We start from the raw sequence: 22,846 nt of genomic DNA on the forward strand, positions 1-22,846 counted from the left end.
GAAATATGGAATTGTGATCAGTGCTATAAAGGAACAGAGCTTGTGTCTTCTACCCAAGGACTGCCCCCAGAACCTATACATATTTAGAAGAAGTGAAATGTGTTAATGTAAAGGCTAAATGAACAAACTTTGATTAGGGTAGTTACAATACAGCAGTTGATAATATAATAAAGTTAATTCTGGCACATCCCTCAGGTAGTACATTCTAATTACAATATCAGCACCAGGGAAAACTGAGTGTGTTGATAGTATAATGTACTGTATAAAACCTGAATAAAATACCACCCAAGTAATAGCATGTAGGCCGGTTTTTGTTTTTCATTAATTAATGACAGCATCTGCAAGACATTACAATATGGTCTATTGAACTAATTTATATGGGCATTAACGTCACATTCAATGTTAACATGACTCCCATGACAAATGGGAGTCAACCCAGGCAACTGAACCAGTTTCACCACAACCTACACTTGTATATTTCCTCTCAATACCTGACTTCATGTACAAATGCAAACACAGGCTTGCATAGATGTTTAGATCTTAGATCTTTCATATTCTACAGAAACCATATTCTCAAAATGTTAGAAATAATGTGTATTTCAGTTGATTGAACATCTTTATTCTTTCATAAAGATAAGATTTATTTTCATTCATTCATGTCTTAGCAACAGTCCCTTCTATCAAAGGCAATCTGTCAAGACATTTCATCAGAATGTTCATCATCAGTCTCCAGTGGTAGTCAGTCAAATGTGCATCACTCTTAGTGACTGTATTTTCGGAAAGTCTTCACTGTTCACCCTTAACCGTCCTCGCCCTGGCCCTCTCCTCTTCCTACCTCTGAGCAGAGGGTGTCGAGGTCCTCCTCAGAGCTACAGGTACTTCGTCGGACACTTCTGCAGAAGAGTCTGCGACGCGATTGGGCGCTGAGGTCCAAGAGGTCAAACGAATCGGAGGAGAGGATGCTGTCCTCGCTCACCACGCTAGGGGGCCGACTCAACCTTTCCTGAGGACTGCCGTTGCCCCCGGTGTCCTGGAGAAGCTGCTGCAAGGACTGGGGGAACCGCAGAGGAGCGGAAGAGGAGGAGGATGACGATGAACGGTGGTCGTCGGGCAAGTCGAGACTGCGTGAGAACTTGCCGTTGCGTTTCAGAATTCCCTTTCTTCTCCTCAAGGCTTCGGTGCGCATGGTGAGACTGCCGTCTGAGCTGGGGGTGCGGAGGTGGAGATCAGAAGAGTCCGTCAGAGCCTCCGGACCACCACCCCCTCTCCTCCCCACACCTTCCCCCGCCCCAGAGCCCCTTCTCTCTGGGGAGGAGGAGTAGCCTGACTCCACTCCGTATAGGTTCTTTAGGATCCCCTTCTTAGGCATCTTGGAGGATGGTTGGCTGAATGTGGAGGGGGTAGGCATGCTGGTGGACAGGACTTCCTGGTGCGTGTGTGAGTGTGCTCGGTGAAATGGGGGCGGTGCGTTGCACGCCTGGGTGGAAGAGGACTCCGCTCTCCCAATGTGATGGGGTAGAAAAACCGAGTCGAAACTTCTCTGGGGTTTCAGGATCCCCTTTGGTTTCTTCCTCTCCCCGGAGCCTGTGGAGGCGGAACAAGGAGAGGCGGCGGCGGCGGTGGGAGTTGTAGTGCAAACGGAACTACAAGCTCCCGTTTCATTCTGGGGGATGGTGTTCTCCTTGCGCGACTTCCTCACGCTTGACGCTCCACCACGTACCTTCCCCCCCCCTCCCCGGTCGCCCTTGAGGGGGTAACTGAAGTAGAATGGGTGAGGAGAAGGGTGAGACAGGTGAGGGAGGGAGGGGTCAGAGGACGGGCAGATGGGGTCGATGGGAAGATTGTTTGTAGCTGCCATCTGGTTCTGCAAGTCAATGTAGCGGGCAAGAAGGGGGGAGGGGCAATCCTGGTGGGGTGTCATGGGGCAGTTGCACACGCTCTCCTCATAGCCCCAATTGACCCACCAGTGGCTGGCAACGTCCTCAACGGTAGCCCTCTCATCCACGCGTACCTTCAGCAGCCAGTCTATCAGAGCACATGCATCTGTTTGGAAGACACCGACAAACACACACACACACACACACAGAGATTCAGCGTCATCACATTATCAAACGGTTTATCATTCGTTTCTCAGAAGCTTTAATCCAAAGCAAATCCAACGTCATATAATGTACAGTGTTATCATTTATTCATATCAGTTATTACCATTGGGCTAATTTTAACAAGTCAATCCAGTTGAATGTAAATGATGTGTGTGGACTGTGTAGGGGTATGTGTGTGATCTACCGGGTTGCCAGGTTTACCTGAGGGGGGGTTGGGTCTGCGGTAGCGTCCTTGACGGATCTGCTCTGTCAGGGTGGAGTAGCTCGCTCCGTCGAATGGCATACTGCCATATACCAAGGTGTACAACAGCACTCCCAATGCCCAGCAATCCACCTAACACACACACACATCGTTTCTTTAACATACATGACAAACTCAATGTCCCAGGTTTGACATTCAAGGGAGAGACATCAGGAAGTGAAGACGCGTGTGCTGCCCTCACCTCAGGGCCCACATAGGGCAGTCCTCTGACTATCTCAGGCGAGGCGTAGAGTGGACTTCCACAGTATGTCTGCAGCAAGCTGTTCTTTTGGAAATTGTTGGACAGACCAAAATCAGCCAGCTGCGATGTAAGAGAGAGGGAGAAAATAAATAAATACGTAAACTTGAAGGGAACAATTCATCAATCGTATTTTTCTAAGTGAACCAGTATTGTGCCGTATAAGGGGAATCACACACCCACAGGCATACAACACACATAATAATAACATATTACATTTTAGTGTGTTGTCCACCATGACCAAACACAATAAAAACATAGATTAGCAATAGCCAAAAATAGAAGTGTGGTCATGTTTGGCCAATGCAAGCGCCGGCGAGGAGAGCATGGCCCAACTAAACAGTCACGTAACGGAACAAGCACTCATGGCAGGAAGGCTCCCAGATAGCCAGACTGAGGCTCCTCGCTATCTGAAATGAATTCTAACACATACTGTACACACTTGCAAGTACACACACACATACTCTCTCTCTACTCTTTATGAGTCGCTCCATCTCTGCTGTGAAACAAAATATAAACGGTGAATGGACCGCCGACAGAGTAGCAGAAGAGAATATAATTCAATGATTTTATAATGCTAATCCAACTATTTATAACCTGTACAGAGTGATGCTTGTCTATGCCCAAAACATGTGTGTACAAATCTGGTGACCCCACAGGACATGAACGTTACATAGGCTTGTTATGCTAGACATCATTTGTGTGCTGGTCATTTTGATAATGTGTGTGTGTGTGTACATTGTTTTGGGCAATAATGCCGATCAAGCACAGTAGTCTGGTGGTTTAGCTCTGTTTATGTTCATGGATTCTTGTTGAGAGGCACATCTTCACTGTGAACCAGCCTACAGTAGCCATCTGTTTATACACACATATACAGTACAGACACACATTCTGATTCTCTCCTAATCATATCTCTCGGAACATGCCGTGGGATTAGCTGAACTAATATTAGAGCCCTCTGCCTAATGTCCAGCTCCCTTCCCTCCTCACACAACTTTCAGTGGAGAAACAGGCTCAGAAATACTGGTTGTTGTGACATTATTAAAGTGATAAAAAAACTCAAATCCTAATCTCTAAATCCCCTGACTGACATCCCCCCCACATCTAAATTTGCTTTAGTCTAGTATGTTCTGTGTAAGAACATACCCAAGTATTAATAGTTAAATCCATTCAATCTTAGTGTATAAACAGTTTACAGCATGCAAATATACAACTACTCTAAATACAACTTTGGTTCAAAATGGATGCTAGCCTGCAGTGTGTGACTGTCTCTATAGAATGCTTGACCGAAATAAGCACAGTGGTACCCTCATCATGCACACAGCCATTAGTCTGTAGGAAAACAATGAACGCCTCCATCTTTCCTATGGGAGCACACAGTGCAGACATACAGTACCCTGTGCATTCCACTGGACTGAGGTCTGGAATGAAACTCCCAAGAGGTGCATAGTCTGTTTTCTTTTTGATGGACAGACAAAGCCGACTGGTAATAAAACTCTACGATTGGTCCAATTGCCTGTGGATTCCGTGCATTCCACTGGGCTGTGCACAGCGCCCATATAAGGAGAAGAATGCCCATATTAGGCAAGGAATGACCCAAGGGTTTTGTTATAAGAACTGGCACAGTGTTTATATACCGGTTCTAAGCACATGCCTTGGCAACACATTAAATGGTTGTGGTCTGAGTGTTTTTTTTTATTTTTATGTATTGAATGTGTGTGATTGGCTCTAGTTTCTATGGTAGAAATGCCAAAATTCGTAATTTTTGGGATTATAAAATTATACGAGTCCACATTCTCGTTAAAAACTGGTATGTGGGTACAGATATTGTGGCTAAATCATTGTGTGCGTGTGTGTCTGTGTTTGTGTATGTGTATTGCTCTCACTTTGACATTCATTTCTTGATCCAACAGGATATTCTCCAGTTTAAGGTCACGGTGGACAACACCATTCTGAAAGAGAGAAGGGAACATTAGTATAGTATAAGCTCTACTTTAGAAATGACACAGCTATTTGTCTGGGGGGTAAAAGCTCAATCGTGGGCTTAAGCACAGCGTGTGTTTGCCAGTCTATTGTTAGTCACAGCCTTTATGTTTTGACAGCATGCTGTAGCTATGTTCTGTTATTCCTCCATCATTCATTCATAGCCATTGGTATGGCTTGAAGTACTCATGAGGGTTAGGAGTTTGAGATGATGGAAAACATTCCACTAATACGATGTGTGTTTCCTGGAGTCGTCTGTGAATATGGTGGTGGGTTTATTTAGCTGAGAAACGTGTGATTATTGTGTTTTTGTTTCCATGTGGACCATATAAAAAAAAAACATAAACAAAAGAAGGCAAGAAAGATAATGTTTGATTATTTCAACAGGTATTATTAGCGGTTTATTTCCAAACAAATGAAGTTAGAGAGGGTAGAATGTTCAGGGTAGTGTAGAGTCATGGCAGAATAGTCCTTCCTTTTCCCTGTTGAGGCGTGAAGACTTGGCTTGTGTAACAACATACCTCGTAACCTTCTGAATATTTCATACACCCCAGAACTTTCATGTCTATTTTAAAACTCTGACGTCAGGAACAACTGCAGTACCACTGTTACACAGAACTCCCCACTCAATCCAGCTGTGAAGCCAAAGGGGCCAAATCATGTTTTCCCCCCATTACATTTTAAAAATGTATGTTAAGGCAACTTGTTCATTTGTGTCAGTATCTGACTGTGAAAGGTAATGCTAATCTAAAGAGACCTGAAAATTGAAGTCAAGTTGTTCTGCAGCATTGCAGATTGCAGATTGACCAGGCTTAGCCATACCGTGTTTGCCTCTCACACTATTGTGTACAAAGCAACTGCAGCACGAGCAAGTCTAAGGTTCCTCAAATTCATTGGCAAACACACTCCGCAATTTAGGGTCTGATGGAGTGGATTTCTGATGGCTTCGGGTTACTGATATCATTGTGAATGTGACACCTTCTCTTAGTATCAAATGTCAAAGGAATTTTGTCATTAATAAACAGCCAGCCCCTGAAATATTTGCCCTGAGTACAATTGTATATAGTGTTTCATTATATGTAAGCATTTATAAATGCATATAAATATGTATTTTCACTCCCAGCACATAGGAAGAACTGGATTCAGACCGGATTGGACTGCATTCTGCTATGTGTGTGCGGACGTTATTCATGTTTTGGTGTCTTGGGTGGGCATATTTGTTTACCTTATGGCAATAGTGCACAGCTGAAGTGATCTGTCTGAAGACATCTCTGGCCTCTGTCTCTGGCAGCCTCCTCCGCTCGTGGACGTAGTCGTACAGCTCTCCTCGACTGGCGTACTCCATCACTATCACTATCTTATCCCGACTCTCGAACACTGCAGGGAGAGGACAGACAGCAGCTGTGGGGTTACGTGTGTGGGGCCACACGTGTCATTCGAGTGAGGGTATGTGGGTATTCGTTGTGTGCTGGATGCGTGCGTGCGTATGCGCGCGTGCGTGTTCACGCACGGGTGAGGCTGACGGCACATCGCGGTACGTTGAGTGTGTGTGTGCTCTCACCTTCATGGATCCGAATGATGTTGGGATGTTTCAGGGAGGAGGTGATTTCTATCTCTCTCTGGATGTGCACTTTGTCTAGGTCATCGGTGATTCGTTCCTTACGGATGGATTTAATGGCCACCTGGGAAAACACAGGGCATGTATACAGTGAAACGGCTGTGAGAAAGGCCCTCCACCCAAACCCTGACTTCCCCAACAGCAGGAGGGTGTCCAACTGTAGAGAGTGCTGGCCCTGTTCTGTAAGACAATACATAAAGAACTAGTGATCGTGTTTGTGGTGCACTGAATATGAGACAATGCACAGACACACCGTTTCAAGACAGAGAGAGAGTGAGAGTGAGTGAGTGAGTGAGTGAGTGAGTGAGTGAGTGAGTGAGTGAGAGAGAGAGAGAGAGAGAGAGAGAGAGAGAGAGAGAGAGAGAGAGAGAGAGAGAGAGAGAGAGAGAGAGAGAGAGAGAGAGAGAGAGAGAGAGGAATGAGGAAAATAAAATACTTTCGCTGATTCGAGATTCACAACCACCGTCCATCACGGTCAGCCGTAGCCGTGGTGATGCTTTGTTTGCCCGTTGTTGTCCCTGTTTCGCGTCTCTTCCCTCTGCTAGGATTCGCTTCCAGCAACAACAGACTCCTCAATCCCTAAATCCTCAACAGCCGCAAACACTAACCGCTTAACCCAATCTACCCTTATCTCTCTCGCACTAATGCGCCTCATTTACTAATCGCAACACCATTTCTAATCACGAGCACAAAGCCCAATACACGCTGGTACTGCTGACCCCCCCCCACCCACACACACACACACACAAAAACAATAAAGAAAAAACGGATGATTTGTACACTGAAAACGATACAGACACGCTCATTCACACTGTCACTACTTACAAATCCACACTCAGTGTTAGTGGACTTACTGGTGGTTATAGGAGTTTAGGGAGCTGAATGGTGGCCAGAGAGGCTCTCCTGTGATCTGCCTTCAGACAGAGGCAGAGGGCCGACAGCTGATCTGTTCACACCCTGTTCACTTAATCTCACGCACTGTACCCACCAAAGCCCCCCCCAGAATCCACCACAACCCGATGCACACGCGACCCCGAACGAGCCCCAAGCCCCTCCAGAGATCCTGTTACTCGACAATCAATCTGAGAGAGATGTTTTTCTCTCTCATATACTGTATATGAACGTGAGATCGACGGTACAGATTGACGATAAAAAAATAAAAGGTACGACGAAAAAGGAGAACGTTCTTTCAGAATACTAAGAAACGAACTTCATGCTCATCGAAATATCACCCAATCATGGACGGAGGAGAGGGCCACATGTCCCGTGAGGGATAACTGCTGCGTGGGGTTGAAGCCCTGGCCCTGTTGTGCTGAGCAGCTCTGGAGTCTGGAAACCACTTTCAGTCTCTCAGGGCCAGGGCTCCTTTCCATCCGGTCGAAGTTCTCGAATTCTCAGCTGCTTGAAAGACGTCTGGGACATCAGAGAAAAAGATTCACATGCTCCCTGGGACGCCATGGTTACACAACAAACCTGCATAAACACACAGACTCCAAGGGCTCTTCATTCTGTTGTGAATTAGATGAGATTGTCTGGGTCTCTGCGAGTTAGCGGAATTATGTTCCGTCACAAAGAGCAAAGGAATGGAATCTCTGATGCTCCTGCTGTATACAGCCTGTGTAGGGTTGGCCACACTCCCAGTGTGCAGATCACTCTTATTGTTGAAGCTGTACCTAGCCATGTGACTACAAGTCCGTATCAGAAATACTTGCCATTACAGTTAGTCTCGAAGGGTTAGACAACTTTTGTAAACAGACATGGCCAGCTAAGCCAGCTAAACATAGCCCTGTTTGACAAAATATTTAAAGTAGAAAGGCCACCTGAAACGTAATCTTTTATTAGAAATGTCACTGACACATAAATGTTCGTACATTCTCAAACAAAACATTGGATTATTCTCACAGAGACTGCAATCACAGACATTCCGGTTCAGCCGTTTTGCTCTTTGCCTTGGCCCACAGTTCTACACAACAAAACGTTGGTAGGCCATGTTGTAACACCCACCAACCTGGGAGGCCTCCAGACACCGCAGGTGACAGACACTCTGGTCTTGTGTTATGGTGACCTACATACCAACTGGTCGAGGGAGGCAGTGGATGGGAGGAAAAGAAGAGGGCAAATAAACGGCAAAAGTACAGGGTGGGGAGGTGGGACCCTCACTTGCCCAGTCCAGGGTTCAATCTCGGGTCCTCTGACACACATGCAATGACCACCTTCCATAAACACTGCTTTGACCAGCTACACCACCGAAATGTCGGCAAAGACCTATCTGATGAATGGTACTTAAAGGCCATGAGGCAGGGTCAGACTTGCAGGAAGGAATGTTTATTACATTTTATCTTCTGGTTTATTTAACACGGAGAGTGCACATTGATAAACATTGCTATAAATGTGCCAGAGTTAGCCAAGAGGCTATTTTCCTCTGTAGTGTCTGTTTAGTGAATGGTGTCACTGTGTGCCACTTTGGGCTGTCAGGGCATACCGTTGGCATTCCACTGGCACTTCCTGGGTCGCTCAGACCTGACTAGCCGAGCACAGAGAAAGGCACTCTTGGTATTGTTTTCCCCTAATGGCATGAGAGCATTCCTTAGAGGTCACGCGCATGCTACATAAAGGCTGTGTGTGTGAAAGTATGTGTGTGTGTGGACTTCCGGCTCTCGGAATGTACATGAGCTCTGAAATATTTAGTTCCTTTACACACAAGATTCCTTGCTGGATGGAATAATCGGATGCCCACCCTGAGGGGACTGAATGCATAGAGGATGAGGGTGATGCACAAACTTAAGTAGTGTGTTCTTTCAATAGTGTGTGAGTGTGTGAGCAATCTCGTGTGGTGGAAAACAAGCTAACATTAGATACAGATTCCTAAATAGCACCCCCCCCCCCCCCTCCATCACACACAAAAGTACACACACACATTTCAATCCACCCTCTACACAAGGGGAGAGTCCCTTAACAAAAACTGTCGGCCTCTTAGACAGTCTTTGGTTCCCTGCCTGGTAAGCCTTACACACACACAAACACACATACACACGCACACACACACACACACCAGCTCTGCTTTCTCTGGGGGTTAACCAAGTCACCACCCATTTCCTCCCCTACTCAAAGGTTTTCCTCCCCCTAAGACAGCCCTTGCCACTGTTTCCAAAAATAAATGTCTGTTTTGTTTCAAAGAATCCTCAGTATGCAGGTCGCTGGCATCGGGAATACGACTTCCCTCTCTCACCACCTCTCTGGCCCACCTCTCCACTCCGACTCTCCCCCTCCTCCCCTTCTCTCTCTCTCTCTCTCTCTCTCTCTCTCTCTCTCTCTCTCTCTCTCTCTCTCTCTCTCTCTCTCTCTCGTAGATACTCTTTCCTGCTCTTTCTCCTTTAAATATGGGAATGCAGGTCTCTGTGTTAAGTGGTCATCAGTGAGCGGATTCGGCTACAGTCCCTCTCCGTGCTAATCTGGTTGCCCCGTTAGATTATCCCCCATAATACTGGGTTTGTTTACTAAAACACGGAGAGGAGTTAGAGGCTCACATGGCCGCTACAGTACACTGTTATCTTCATATTCTGTGTACTAAACCCTGACCTACAAATATAGACATATTAACAAAATAAATACCAATTTTGGGGGGGCACAAAATGTTGTGGGTATATTACTGTATTACAACTAAATGAATAGTAGTAAATAATATCTGTAGTCTATGATTTTCAGATGTGTATGCGTGTGTGCTGATGGGCACAGAGCCTTTTATGCACTTCCATCAGGTGGACGTCTGTCTGAAGGTATCGAGGCCCTGGCAACTCAGGCCGATCAGGCCACTTACTGGACAAAACACACACACACTCAGAGTAACAATAAAGTCCAGTTCGCTTAGATCACCCAGAAGCCAAGGAGAAGGGGAGCTCAGACAAAATGAAGTGTTTTCATATGTTGTCATTTGTTTTTTATAGCGAGATTGAGAATTCTGATTCTGATCTGAGAAGTGGAATTTCTCAAGACAGGAGATAGAACACATGCAGTGGATTGTATACATGGAAATAAATATATATACAAAAATATATACAAATTCTCAGAATGCCCAGGCTAGTAAAACCATATAACCACAGAATAGAAAATAACAGATTTGAAAATTATGTGAACAACCTAACAGGGAAAGCAAAACTCACCATCTTTAAGCTTGCTCTCTCCATTGCCCTCTTCACTTTCCCATATGTGCCCTTTCCCAGTGTCTCCATCACTTCGAACCGGTGTTTGAGGTTGTGTTTGTGTTGATGCGTTTTCACCGCCACCGGGGACGTCTGGGTCTGGCTCTGGTTCTGTATTGGGCCCAAAACGTTCTCGTCGGCGTGGCGGCGGCGTTTGTCCCTACCCCGAAAACAACGGCTCTCATAGCTCGGCAACTCATCACCGGTGTCGTTGCCTGAAGCAGCGATATCCTGCAGACTTTCCAGCCCAGACCTCTCGTCGGTGTTCATGACGCTCCTGCTGTCGCCTTGGGCTTCCCTTCTACCCATACTCCCTGCGCACCGCGCTAACTACTGCTACTACAATTGTACACAAAGAAATCTTCAAAAGACAGCAGTTTTGCTATGATTAGAAACTAGACTTGACCGCTCTTGTGGACAAGATCAGTGGTTAAGTAGAGCGCTGTCAGACCTTTACAATTAAAATAGCCTACTTGCGCCTGTCTTTGTCAGTCGCACGTGTCTTTCGCGTCCGATATCATAATTGTGCTCCAATGAATGGTTCACTGTCTAAGCTCTCCCCTCCCTTCCTCTAAAAACACTGAGGACCACATGGTCCCAAGCGATGGGGTGGGCCGGCGCCGCCCCATAGTCTAGCGATGTAACTGGAATAGCAACAGGCAAAGGCGTCACACTATTTGGATGTAGCCTACTCAGACATTTCCGTCAGCCTGTTTTCACTGCGCAAAACAGCAGAACCAAGGAATGTACAGACATTTATACATCAAGTCAGACATTCCTCCTGATGTAATCAATTCTGACTTCCTTGTTGATGAATGACATAGTTGGATGGAGTATAATCCTATAGTGCTTTATTCATTTATATTTGTTTATTATGAACAAATTAACAACATTCATTAAATGACAGCATTTCAATCCAAAAGGCCAAACTGTACATAAAAAATAACAATAAATGGAATTTGTAAAACAGACACAGAATATGGAGGACACGTGATTGGCCAGGGTCCTCGCATTCTGATTTAGGGCCAAATCTGCTTCATATGCTTGTTTCCCCGAGAAAGAATACAGAGAGGGTTTTGAAAGCCTGTTGGCTACTGACTGCATCTGTTCCTCTGGAGGAATACAGTGGACACCACCTTTTACGGCATGAAAATAAGGATAATCCTTTGATGTGAATGGGTCCTTCATTCCCAAGGTTTTGGATTAAACCTGTGTCAGACAGGGGCTATTGAACATAAATTCCAACTGCATACTAGCATGTCGCATTTCTATATGTTCTCATTTGCCATCATATTATTGTTCCACCGTGTGAACAGACAGAAAATGAGTATGGGCAATAGAAAAAATCACAAAGTTAAGAGGTCACGGGGATTGAGGTTGGCCACCAGACAGACATCGTAGCTGTCGTGCATGGCTGCTCGTCTCTCCACCACGGACCACACATTGTCTTTAGGATCCAACACCAGGATTTCTTTGGTAATGATCTCATGGCGACCTGTCAAAGAGAGCCAAAGCAAATGTCCTTTACCTATTATTTTATTATTAACGTTTTTTTGCTGTTACAAACAGTAGCTTGTACTCGTGTATGTTCATGACATCACACACACACTTTTTTTTACCACGTTTCTTAACCTTTTCATGTTCCTGTTAAATTTGCCTGAAAACGCCTAAACAGCATACCCAAAGTAAATTGGAAGCTGTTCTTGAACCATTTGGAGTACATGCATGTAAATGATCTCTTTTGAAAGCTGACACTCTGAAGTTATGTCCCCTGTTGTCAGGACCCCTGTCAGTCCTTCTAGTGTTGAGTAATAGAAGCTTGAACACAAGGAAAGTGAAAATTTCTATTTCCGCCTAGATTTTGTTTTGAAAACAGAGGCCTGAAGAGGCCTAGAGGTGGTAGGTATTATCTGGAAGACTAAATTGGACCACAGGTTGAAGCCTTACCCAATTCAAATCAAAAGTCAAACATAATACCACAATATATTCATATTTGACACATGTTTTTATAAGAGTACATCCAGGAATTTTCTAAAAGGGTCTTTGGAGACTCCAAAATGACCCTTTGTAACCAAGGTCAAGGTCAAATAAAAAGGTATTATTTTTCATAATTGTTATCTCTGGCCCATCTCTGGTACTTAGAAATATCATATATAATAGCTAAATCCCTAATTAGTAATACTGAAACACAAAAACTGAAGCATGAACACATTGGAGTGCTTTATCTGATTCCAAGGATTGGCGCACAAAGAACACTGATTCTGTCAACCATATTGCGCAATCGACTGTTATTTTGAAGGCTCCACAGACGCATACAAATGAGGTATTGGCATTTTCAGCTAGCTGTCAGCTACAAGGCTAACGAGCTAATTTCAGAGCCAGTCGAAGCCAGTTCGAGAAATTTGTTTAGAACGAGTGTGGGGGGGGGGGGGCGGGGGGGGGCAGGACGCACAGACCTAGTTGGCTTTAGAGGGCTGTCAACGGGGCATGGAAGCTCCTATTGGGTCGAACAAGGTGTCAATCAAAAGGGGAGGGTTCAACGGACATTTGAGACCTTCATTTTGTAAATACTCCGTTGATAAATCGGAGAAAATAACACTTTTATGTGAACAAGTTGTTTCTTCCGTCGGCTAACTTGCATAATGAAACAAAGGATAATGGCTATTCATGAACGTAAAACATTGTATTTGGACGAATTACTTTACATGGTTAGATACTTTGAACCCTTGGACTTACGCAGATCAAGTTTTGATGGCATGATTTGCACACCTGGACCTATTAGAACAACTTAGGGTGAGTACAACTTTTTTCTTTGGCATTGTTGAAGGAATGTTCACCGGAAAAAGACGTTGACTTTGCTTGCTATTGCGACTTGATCTGAATTGGTTTATTTCAATGGAAGCACAAGAATCGTAGCTTTCCAACGATGTATAACATGTGTAGCGTCTAAAAAATATATTTTTTTAGAATTTAGTGCGTCGTAACTGAGGAAGGGGAGGCAGCATTTTTGTCTCGCGGGCGAAACAGGAGCGTAAACAGGTTAATGACCCCCAGAAATGACCGGCAGTTAACTTATAACTTTTGAACGGATAAACAAGCATGCGTACGCAGATGGCGTTCGAGGTTACCTGCTCCCTTATAGTATCCGCAGAGGAACAGTTTGCCGTCCACCACGCCGATGTTAGAGGCGTTGCTTCGGAGGGAAAGGAAGGCCATGGGTAAGGTTGGCCCTGCTCTCCAGGTATTTGTGTTAGGGTTATAGATCTCCACTGAGCTCAGACAGCGCCGAGACTGACCACGATCCTCACCCTCACACCGATACCCCCTGAAGATCACACACACACAGAAACACACACACACAAACACACACACACAAGGAGGCATTCAGGTAGGCACACTCCCAAGAGAGAGAAAAAAACCCTGTTACAAGTGAAACATGTTTACACCAGAACACAGAACGGTCCATTTTGTGTCGCTAGGGATGGGGAGCGTGGTCTAACCTAGTATGTAGATCTCTCCGTTGAGTGTGCGACGCCACAGCGGTACCTGGAGTACCTCATGTTGGCACACTCCGTCCAGGTGTCCTTGCCCGGGTCGAGCTGAAACACTCGGCTATTCAGCCTGTCCGGCTCCTCATCCGGTCGTTCTGACTGGAGGACGGCGGGGGTGGTCGAGGGGTGAGGGAGGTTTTCAAAGGACATAAAGAAGGAGGTGAAGGGGTAATATAGGGAGAGGAGGACGGGGTGATGATGGAGGAGGAGAAAGGTGGAGAATCAGGGTGGAGAACTGAAGAGTGACAATAAACCAGCAGCTGGACTGAAACCAGTTGGAAGAAAATGAGGTACATTGTAACAATTGTATGAATGGTGATTCATGAAGGGGGTAAATGACTAAAAAAGCATGTTTACCTGTGGAGTCCAGCCCCCTAGCACATAGAGGCAGTCCTTCAGGCCAACAGCACAGTGACAGGCCAATGGGAGTGGCAGAGGAGCGAAGCTAAGCCAGGAACCTCCTCTTTTGAGGGACCACCTTTCAACACTGTCAGTGATGATGTAATGGTTCCTAACCTTCATCTGCCCTCCAATCAGGTACAGAGCATCGCCAAGCAACCCCAAGGCATACATATCCCTGTACCCTGTACAGCAGAGCTTCTCCCAACTGCCTTCCACTGAGCGGTCATACCTGACAGGGACACGTCATTCGGTCATTCATGTCAAGGACAACAGAAAGATGGGCATGGCTTTTTGTCATTAAGGGATCAAATATCAAAGACACAAGTACTGAGTCTGGATCGGCACCTCCACAGAGAGAGACACAGAAAGAGAGAGAGAGAGAGACACAGAGAGAGACACAGACACAGAGAGAGAGAGAGAGAGAGACACACACAGACACAGAGAGAGACAGAGAGAGAGAGACAGAGAGACAGAGAGAGACAGACACAGAGAGAGACACAGAAAGAGAGAGAGTCAGAGAGAGAGAGAGAGACAGACAGACACAGAGAGAGACAGAGAGACAGAGAGAGACACAGACACAGAGAGAGAGAGAGAGAGAGAGAGAGAGAGAGAGAGAGAGAGAGACTGAGAGAGAGAGACAGACACAGAGAGAGAGACATACAGAGAGAGAGACCCAAAACACACCTGTACATCTCCACCCTCTTGGTCCTGTGTTCGTCCTCTTTCTCTATGGCCACCACTATGTTGTTGCCCTGCGTCACCCCTCCAGCCGTGATCGCCCCAGCACCCCCAGTAGCCCTCAGAGGAGAGGGGAGGAAATACACCCGTCTGGCCTGGGGGGCATAACAGAAGCTGAGGTCAGCCTGACCTCCCCGCCTGGCTGGGACCCCCTCCTCATCGATCCCCCCCAGGCAGAGTAGCAGGTCGGTGGTCTCCATCCCATAACGGAGAGCTGGCCGAGGGGGGGCCGTCATCACAGAGAGACCTGAGGTCTGGAGGGCTGCGTCGATCATCCCAAAGCACTCTGCATCTCTGAGTAATACCTAGTATGAGGAGGACACAGATTAGATTCAACATTCTGTTACCAGGTTCTCTCCTTTTTCTCTTTTATTCTGTATCTCTTTTTTCTCTATCAGTTTTCTTCCTCCCTCCCTCCCTCCCTCCCTCCCTCCCTCTCCCTCTCCCTCTCCCTCTCCCTCTCCCTCTCCCTCTCCCTCTCCTCTCCCTCTCCCTCTCCCCTCTCTCTCTCTCCCTCTCCCTCTCCCTCTCTCTCCTCTCTCTCTCTCTCTCTCTCTCTCTCTCTCTCTCTCTCTCTCTCTCTCTCTCTCTCTCTCTCTCTCTCTCTCTCTCTCTCTCTCTCTCTCTCTCTCTCTCCCCCTTCACCCACCGGGTTTCTCCTCCTGGCTCTCCTGAGGAAGCCAGGTTCCACCAGCTCCAGGCGGACCCGCCTGAGGAGCTCCACAGCCTGGGCTTCGCTCTGGGAGTCTCCCCTGCGCCTCTCCACCCAGCGGAGCACCAGCTCCAGCACTCTCTCCTCCTGGGACACGTTGAGGTCATCTGAGCCTAGCAGAGCCCCCAGACTCTGAACATCCAGGTCCAGGACCTCTTCCTCTTCACACACCTGGGTGATGGAGTTACGTGAAGAGTGAGTACATTGTCTCCTATAAATAAGCAAGACAGCTGTTACACCCCCAAAAAAAGCTAAACAGTAAATGTATCAACTGGATGGTCACACCTGAGAAAAATTACGGCATAGGTATCTCCAGGCACTGTCAGCAAGGTCAGAGGCCCCCAGGTCTCTGGCCCAGTGGTACAGTCCAACACAGTTGGAAGGGTCCATACTGGCTTCCATGTGACTCTGGCACAGCCTGATACAGTTATAGGGATACAAAATATGACTCCTTTGTACGTGCAGTTCATGATTTCAGTGTTTGTTTCAAATCTAGACTGGAGGCAATCTATGTTTCTGTTTCTGAACCATCACTGATTCAAAAACAACAATTCCAAGACCCTCTACAATGAAAAGCCCCAGATACTAATGCCAGAAAGGCTCTTCCGATGAACAGAAATGTTCATCATTCTCTGCTCGTAATCTCATCAGGTGCTCAGTTAACACACATTCTAAGGAAAAACGAGTGAACCATCTCAGATAAACCATGGTCTGTAAGGGGTGAATAACGTGATTATACAAAATATTGATTACATCGATAGTAGATGAGCTAAAGATAATATTTATGATAATTTTACTACTTTTGGATGGTTAAACAGGCACCGGGTCAATTTGACCCGGGAACATTGCTGTTCCTTAAGGTTGAACATGAGGACAGGAGGGTTAGAACACTCATGCCCGTGCTGCCAGACCGCTACCTTTGCCCACCTGAAAGCCCCCTCTATGTGTAGCAGGAAGGCGGCGGCTGCCACACCCTGGATGTTGTGGTTGGTGAGAGGCAGCTCAGAGCGATACATGTAGCCCAGGAGCAGCTCCAGACTCTGGGCAGAGGTGTCCCTGAGAGGCACCTCTCCTTCACGGGTCTCTCTCAGGCCACACGTGAACATGGCCTGGGAGAGGAGGAGGGGGGTGGAAACAATATGGAATGATGTTGAATAATACTGAAGGGCATGTTTCAAATTTATATTTAAAATAAGAAGACATGACCACGCTTACATACTTGTTTTATTACAGTTCTGTACAGTAAAAATTGCTTTCAGAGCAATGTGAGACCTTTTTTATTGTCTTTGCTTATGAACCTGTGATGCTGTAGCCACTTTGAGATGTGTTAACATCCTTTTTGGGATTCTTACTCATTGTCAAAGGCTTACCTGGAAGTAGGGACTAAAAGCAGACAGCACCACCCGGTGGCATGAAAAAGGAATGCCCTCGGCCAGGAGAACCACGTCCGTGAGCTCCCCAACCGCCCTCATCCTCTCCAGTTGCCCCAGCAAAGCTAGGCCATGTCTGGCCTGATACGTGTCCGGCACCAGGGTGTCCATCCACCAGCCTGGAGGGTCAAATCTGCTCTGTGTTTGTGCCACAACAAGACTTTCCACTTACTGGGAGTACAGATGGAGGATGTCGATCTTATCTGACTGTGATCCGGGGCACTTCAGAGATCTCTCAACAGCATCATCCAGCTCCACCAAAAGTCAACCCTTAAACAAAATATTAGATATATGTGTTAAATACACAATTTAAAAGGATATTTCACTTTTTTATGTTAAGGCTAATGTCTAACATTCCTTTACTACGGTTCAGTCAAGGCACCCACGTATTACTTTAATCATTTGTTGCAATGGAAAGCTCCCTGCCTTGGAGCAGCCAGCTTGGTTATCAGTGCTGATATGTATGGCTATGCACTCAGTTAGATTTTATTTCCTGTCCACTGGAGAATTTAAATGCTGCACCCTGCCTTGTTATTGTACTGTGGTATGCTATCCCCTAAGAAAAGAAAGGACAAACTTCAGAGAAAAATGAAAGAACCTCAGGAGGAGCAGTTCACTGAGGGATCTCCTCAAGAGAGATGGCTAATGATGCAGACTCGCTTTTTCCAATAGATTAAATAAATACATTTCACAAAATATAGCTTATAGGGTTGAGTCAGATGACTGAGCGGTTAGGGAATCGGATTATTAAACACGAAGCTTGCCGGTTCGACGTTGCCAAATGATGTTGTGTCCTTGGGCAAGGCACTTCACCCTACTTGCCTCGTGGAATGTCCCTGTAGTTATTGTAAGTCGCTCTGGATAAGAGCGTCTGCTAAATGACTAAATGTAATGTGAATGATATGAGCTGATTCTGTGAATTTCAGCCCAAGTGCCATGTCTGAACTAGCTTTGCCCCATCACATCACATCCAATTGTTTGTCGGAGCAGCTTCACAGTCACTTCCTATCGTTTTTTTTTTACATTCGTTTACATTCTGTGGGAGTTAGGTGTGCCTCTCTCCCTCAGTGCTGATGTTTCATTGTGCTGTGGCTGGAGCTGAGCATGTGACATTGTAACAAACCCATTGGCCGGAGTTGGCCGGGGGGGGAGTGATCTCACGGGGAAGACTCGCCTGGGTTCACTGTGAGGAGAGAGGTGCTCCTTGTTGGACTCTGCTCCTCACTCAAGTTACACAATCAAGGTAACTATAGTTTGTCAAAACATTTCCTCAGACTTTTACTAAGCCCCCACCCCCCCCCCCCCCCCACCCCCGCCGCACAACATTTATGACTTTGCAAAAACAGCGTTTTTCAGAACGTAAGCTAGTGCCTGGATTGATACAGAAGTCACAAGCGCAACACCAATAAGAAAAACAATTAGAAACAGACAAATGCTAACAACTTATAGTTGGTGTTAAAAAAAAGTGGGACAGAGAACAGAAAGGGGTGTCTTTGTGTTCTAAAGTTAAAACTGTAACATTACACCAAGGCAGACATGCACACGCAGAGCTTGGTATAAGAGCATGCTGGGTATTATAGCATGGCATTAGCACACTCAGAGAGAACTGCTATACTGTACCAGTGCCACAACCTTCCCAGGCTTCTGATGCTCTTCCCCCGTGGGATCACACCGGCAGAACTTTCTCAATCTCTATCATGTCACTTCCTGTGCAATGTGAACGTTCAAAAACACTCCAGCTGTAACATAGTTGCAGTTGTTTCTGAGCTGTCCTCCATGCTGTGTGATCAGGTGGCAAACACATACACACACACACACACACACACACAGTGTAAACAGGTTTTAAATAGATCAGTAGGATGGATAGGTATCAGTTGCTCTCCTGGAGCTGAATCAGGCTCTACATGGATTTGGCTTCTATAGTGAGATAATAAATGACATCATGTGATGTGGCAGTGTGGCCATTCACCATCAACTCTATTCCCATGGAGTAATTCCACCCACTTAATGTAACTTAATTGTAATCATGTTAACCACCATGTTAACCACCATGTTCACCACCATGTTCACCACCATGTTCACCACCATGTTAACCACCATGTTAACCACCATGTTCACCACCATGTTAACCACCATGTTCACCACCATATTCACCACCATGTTAACAACCAAAGCCCTGGGGTCTCATTTATAAAACTGTGCGTAGGATTCTTACTAAAAGTGTACGTACGCCCAAAAGCCTAAAATGGCGTACGCCACCTAAAAATCTGATTTCTAAAACCGTGCGTACGATTGTTCTTACATTACGTTACGTTCAATCATGGCGTCAGGAGGGAAAAGAACGAAAAGGCGCAACTTCTCAGACACTGACATTGACATACAGTAGGCCTACATAGGCGAGGTGGAGGAGCGAAAAAACACATGAGGCCTATTTGGTGGCCACAGCAGCGGGATCACCAATAAATAAAAAAACAATGCGAGGTAACAACTTCAACAAAACAAAACCCTAACAAAAGCGTATCCGTAAACGCACGTTTCTTCATGCCGGTTTTGTTATGAACAAAAGTTTCAAAGTTAATTAAAGTTTGGACTGATAACGAGGACATAGTGTAGCAATTGCATGGGAGCTTAACGGCTGTATTTCCAGTTTTTGACATATGATGATATGCACAGTATTAAAGAAATATATTTAGTTATAGGCTACACTGTGTTTTTGCATCTAAAGGTAGGATATGTGATGTTATCCTGTATTCCATGCAGTCTTGGCATCTCCCCTCCTGCACTCCCGTAGTGGACAATCTGATGGTGAGACAGCGGTGAATTTTGATTAAAAATGTTGAGTTGGATTGTACAAGGTGTTTATGGCGTTTAGGAGTGGGGACAAAGACAGTTTCAAGGAGTCGAAGAACAGGTTTAGCAAGGCGGTGAGGGAGGCTAAACGACTGTACTCAGAGAGACTAAAACACCAATTCTCTGCAAACAACTCTGCTTCTGTCTGGAGAGGGCTCAGGCAGATTACCAACTACAAGCCCAGAGCCCCCCACTCCACTAACGACTCCCGCCTGGCCAACGACCTGAATGAGTTCTACTGCAGATTTGAAAGACAATTGGACAGTCCTGAACTACCCCTTCCCACCCAGGAGGCCTCCCACCTGCCCCCCTCTACAGTGACGACTCTCTCCATTCAGGAGGGTGAAGTTTTTTCAAGAGGCAGAATCCCCGCAAAGCAGCTGGGCCGGACTCTGTCTCTCCAGCCACCCTCAAGCACTGCGCTGACCAGCTGTCTCCGGTGTTTACCTACATCTTTAACACCTCCCTTGAGACATGCCATGTGCCAGCCTGTCTCAAGTCCTCCACCATCATCCCTGTGCCCAAAAAGCCAAGGCCAACAGGACATAATGACTACAGACCCGTCGCCCTGACCTCTGTGGTAATGAAGTCTTTCGAGCGCCTGGTGCTGGCACACCTTAAATCCATCACTGACCCTCTACTGGACCCCCTGCAGTTTGCCTACAGAGCCAACAGGTCTGTGGACGATGCAGTTAACAGGGCCCTCCACTTCACCCTACAGCACTTGGACTCCCCAGCATCCTATGCCAGGATCCTGTTTGTGGACTTCAGCTCTGCCTTCAATACCATCATCCCCGCCCTGCTTCAGGACAAGCTCTCCCAGCTGAACGTGCCTGATTCCACCTGCAGGTGGATCACAGACTTCCTGTCTGACAGGAAGCAGTGCGTTAAGCTGAGAACACAAGTCTCTGACTCCCGGTCCATCAGCACCGGATCACCTCAGGGCTGCGTCCTTTCTCCTCTGCTCTTCTCCCTGTACACCAACAGTTGCACCTCCAGTCACCCGTCCGTCAAACTCCTGAAGTTTGCGGACGACACCACCCTTATTGGGCTCATCTCTGGTGGAGACGAGTCTGATTATAGGTGGGAAGCGGCCAACCTGGTGACCTGGTGCAGCCAGAACAACTTAGAGCTCAATGCTCTTAAGACAGTGGAGATGGTTGTGGACTTCAGGAGGAACACAGCCCCACTCACCCCCATCACCCTGTGTGACTCCCCAGTCAACACTGTGGAGTCCTTCCGCTTCCTGGGCACTATCCTCTCCCAGGACCTCAAGTGGGAACTGAACATCAGCTCCCTCATCAAGAAAGCACAACAGAGGATGTACTTCCTTCGGCAGCTGAAGAAGTTCAACCTGCCAAAGACAATGATGGTGCACTTCTACTCAGCCATCATTGAGTCCATCCTCACCTCCTCCATCACCGTCTGGTACGCTGCTGCCACTGCCAAGGACAAGAGCAGACTGCAGCGTATCATCCGCACTGCTGAGAAGGTGATTGGCTGCAATCTGCCTACCCTCGAGGACCTGCACACCTCGAGGACCCTGAGGCGAGCGAGGAAGATTGTGGCCGACTCCTCCCACCCTGGACACTCCCTGTTTCAGTCACTCCCCTCCGGCAGAAGGCTGCGGTCCATCAGGACCAATACCTCACGCCACAAAAACAGTTTCTTCCCTTCCGCTGTTGGCCTCTTCAACAAGGCCAAGGGACCACACTGACTCTAATGACTTCTTGCTTAAAACACACTGCTTTTTGCACTGCATTACAAAATGGTATCTTGTACATTTGTATTTTTTGTAATATTTGTATTTTTGTATTGTAATTTACGGCAACTTATATTTTATTTGATTGTATATTTAATTCTATTCTAATCCCACTTAGTACTGCTAGTTTATGTACCCTTAGTATAGATAGTCCACATATTTAAATTTTAGGTATATGTTTATTGTATGCACCTTCCTGCCAAAGCAAATTCCTTGTCTGTGCAAACTTTCATGGCGAATAAATCCCATTTTGATTCTGGAACAATGATCACTCAGTGATCATTCTTTACTTTCTGCAATCTGACTACAGTACGGTCATCTGCATCGCCAATTACCACTGTCTTCAAAATGTGCGTGGGCCTACGCATGGGTTGCGTGGAGGACTGAACATTCTCCCATCAAATTTGTTTTTTATGAATCACAACCGTTGCGTGGGAGGTTTTTCACACATTTCCAGCACCGTTTTGTGCGTACGCAACGTTAATAAATGAGACCCCTAGTCTGTGTTTTTACTTTGGAGAGATGGACCAAAAAGTTGGAAAAAGTACATTTCTGCTCACCAATAAATTCCATGCCTTGCTGGGTTTACAATTCTTAAGTCTATGCCCATTCAAAAATATTCACCTGGCAACCATCCTGACTATAGTCAAAAAATAAAATAAAACTGTGCACACATTATTATACACAAGACTTTTCAGGAAAAATCCATGTGGAACTGGAACCTGGACACCACAGTCTTCACACCATAGTTACAGTTGATATTGATTTAACTTTGTCAGCAGGTATACCTTCAGGTATATTGGGATTGGTCTTTACAAACTTTCTACTTCTAGATTTGACAGTTCACTCTTACGCCTGAACTTGTCGATTTTGTTCTTTAAATTAAATGCTTTCTGTTCAAATGCCTGGTGAATTTGAAGAGGCATCAAACTTCATGAAACAGGTGTCGACTGGACCACTTTAGTACAGTCATCACTTTATGCTTGACAAATTTTTAAC

At 46.1% G+C, this 22,846-nt stretch overlaps 2 protein-coding genes across 4 annotated transcripts; both read right to left on the reverse strand.

Annotated features, from left to right (window-relative positions):
• Positions 1-659: 659 nt before the first annotated feature.
• LOC134018480 (NUAK family SNF1-like kinase 1) lies at positions 660-10,982 on the reverse strand. The gene is made up of 7 exons (XM_062458427.1): positions 10,364-10,982; positions 6,147-6,267; positions 5,811-5,962; positions 4,489-4,554; positions 2,546-2,665; positions 2,304-2,436; positions 660-2,043 (listed from the first exon to the last, which is right to left on the reverse strand). Exons 1-7 carry the CDS (start codon positions 10,709-10,711, stop codon positions 800-802), a joined length of 2,184 nt encoding a protein of 727 aa, XP_062314411.1. The 5' UTR covers positions 10,712-10,982; the 3' UTR covers positions 660-799.
• Positions 10,983-13,717: 2,735 nt separating this feature from the next.
• On the reverse strand, positions 13,718-19,009 carry LOC134018481 (kelch repeat and BTB domain-containing protein 12-like). 3 transcript variants are annotated; one of them, XM_062458430.1, is made up of 9 exons: positions 18,856-19,009; positions 17,408-17,505; positions 16,733-16,914; positions 16,091-16,223; positions 15,743-15,976; positions 15,040-15,398; positions 14,311-14,584; positions 13,903-14,052; positions 13,718-13,727 (listed from the first exon to the last, which is right to left on the reverse strand). In XM_062458430.1, exons 3-8 carry the CDS (start codon positions 16,909-16,911, stop codon positions 13,903-13,905), a joined length of 1,329 nt encoding a protein of 442 aa, XP_062314414.1. In that variant the 5' UTR covers positions 16,912-16,914; positions 17,408-17,505; positions 18,856-19,009; the 3' UTR covers positions 13,718-13,727. The 3 variants fall into 3 exon arrangements, with proteins under 3 accessions (XP_062314414.1, XP_062314412.1, XP_062314413.1); XM_062458428.1 differs by having other exon boundaries at positions 17,176-17,505; XM_062458429.1 differs by lacking the exon at positions 18,856-19,009 and adding an exon at positions 18,359-18,378 and having other exon boundaries at positions 17,176-17,505.
• Between the last annotated feature and the right edge of the window lie 3,837 nt (positions 19,010-22,846).

This window comes from Osmerus eperlanus, chromosome 4, assembly GCF_963692335.1.
Source record: "Osmerus eperlanus chromosome 4, fOsmEpe2.1, whole genome shotgun sequence".
NCBI classification, from domain to species: Eukaryota; Metazoa; Chordata; class Actinopteri; order Osmeriformes; family Osmeridae; genus Osmerus; species Osmerus eperlanus.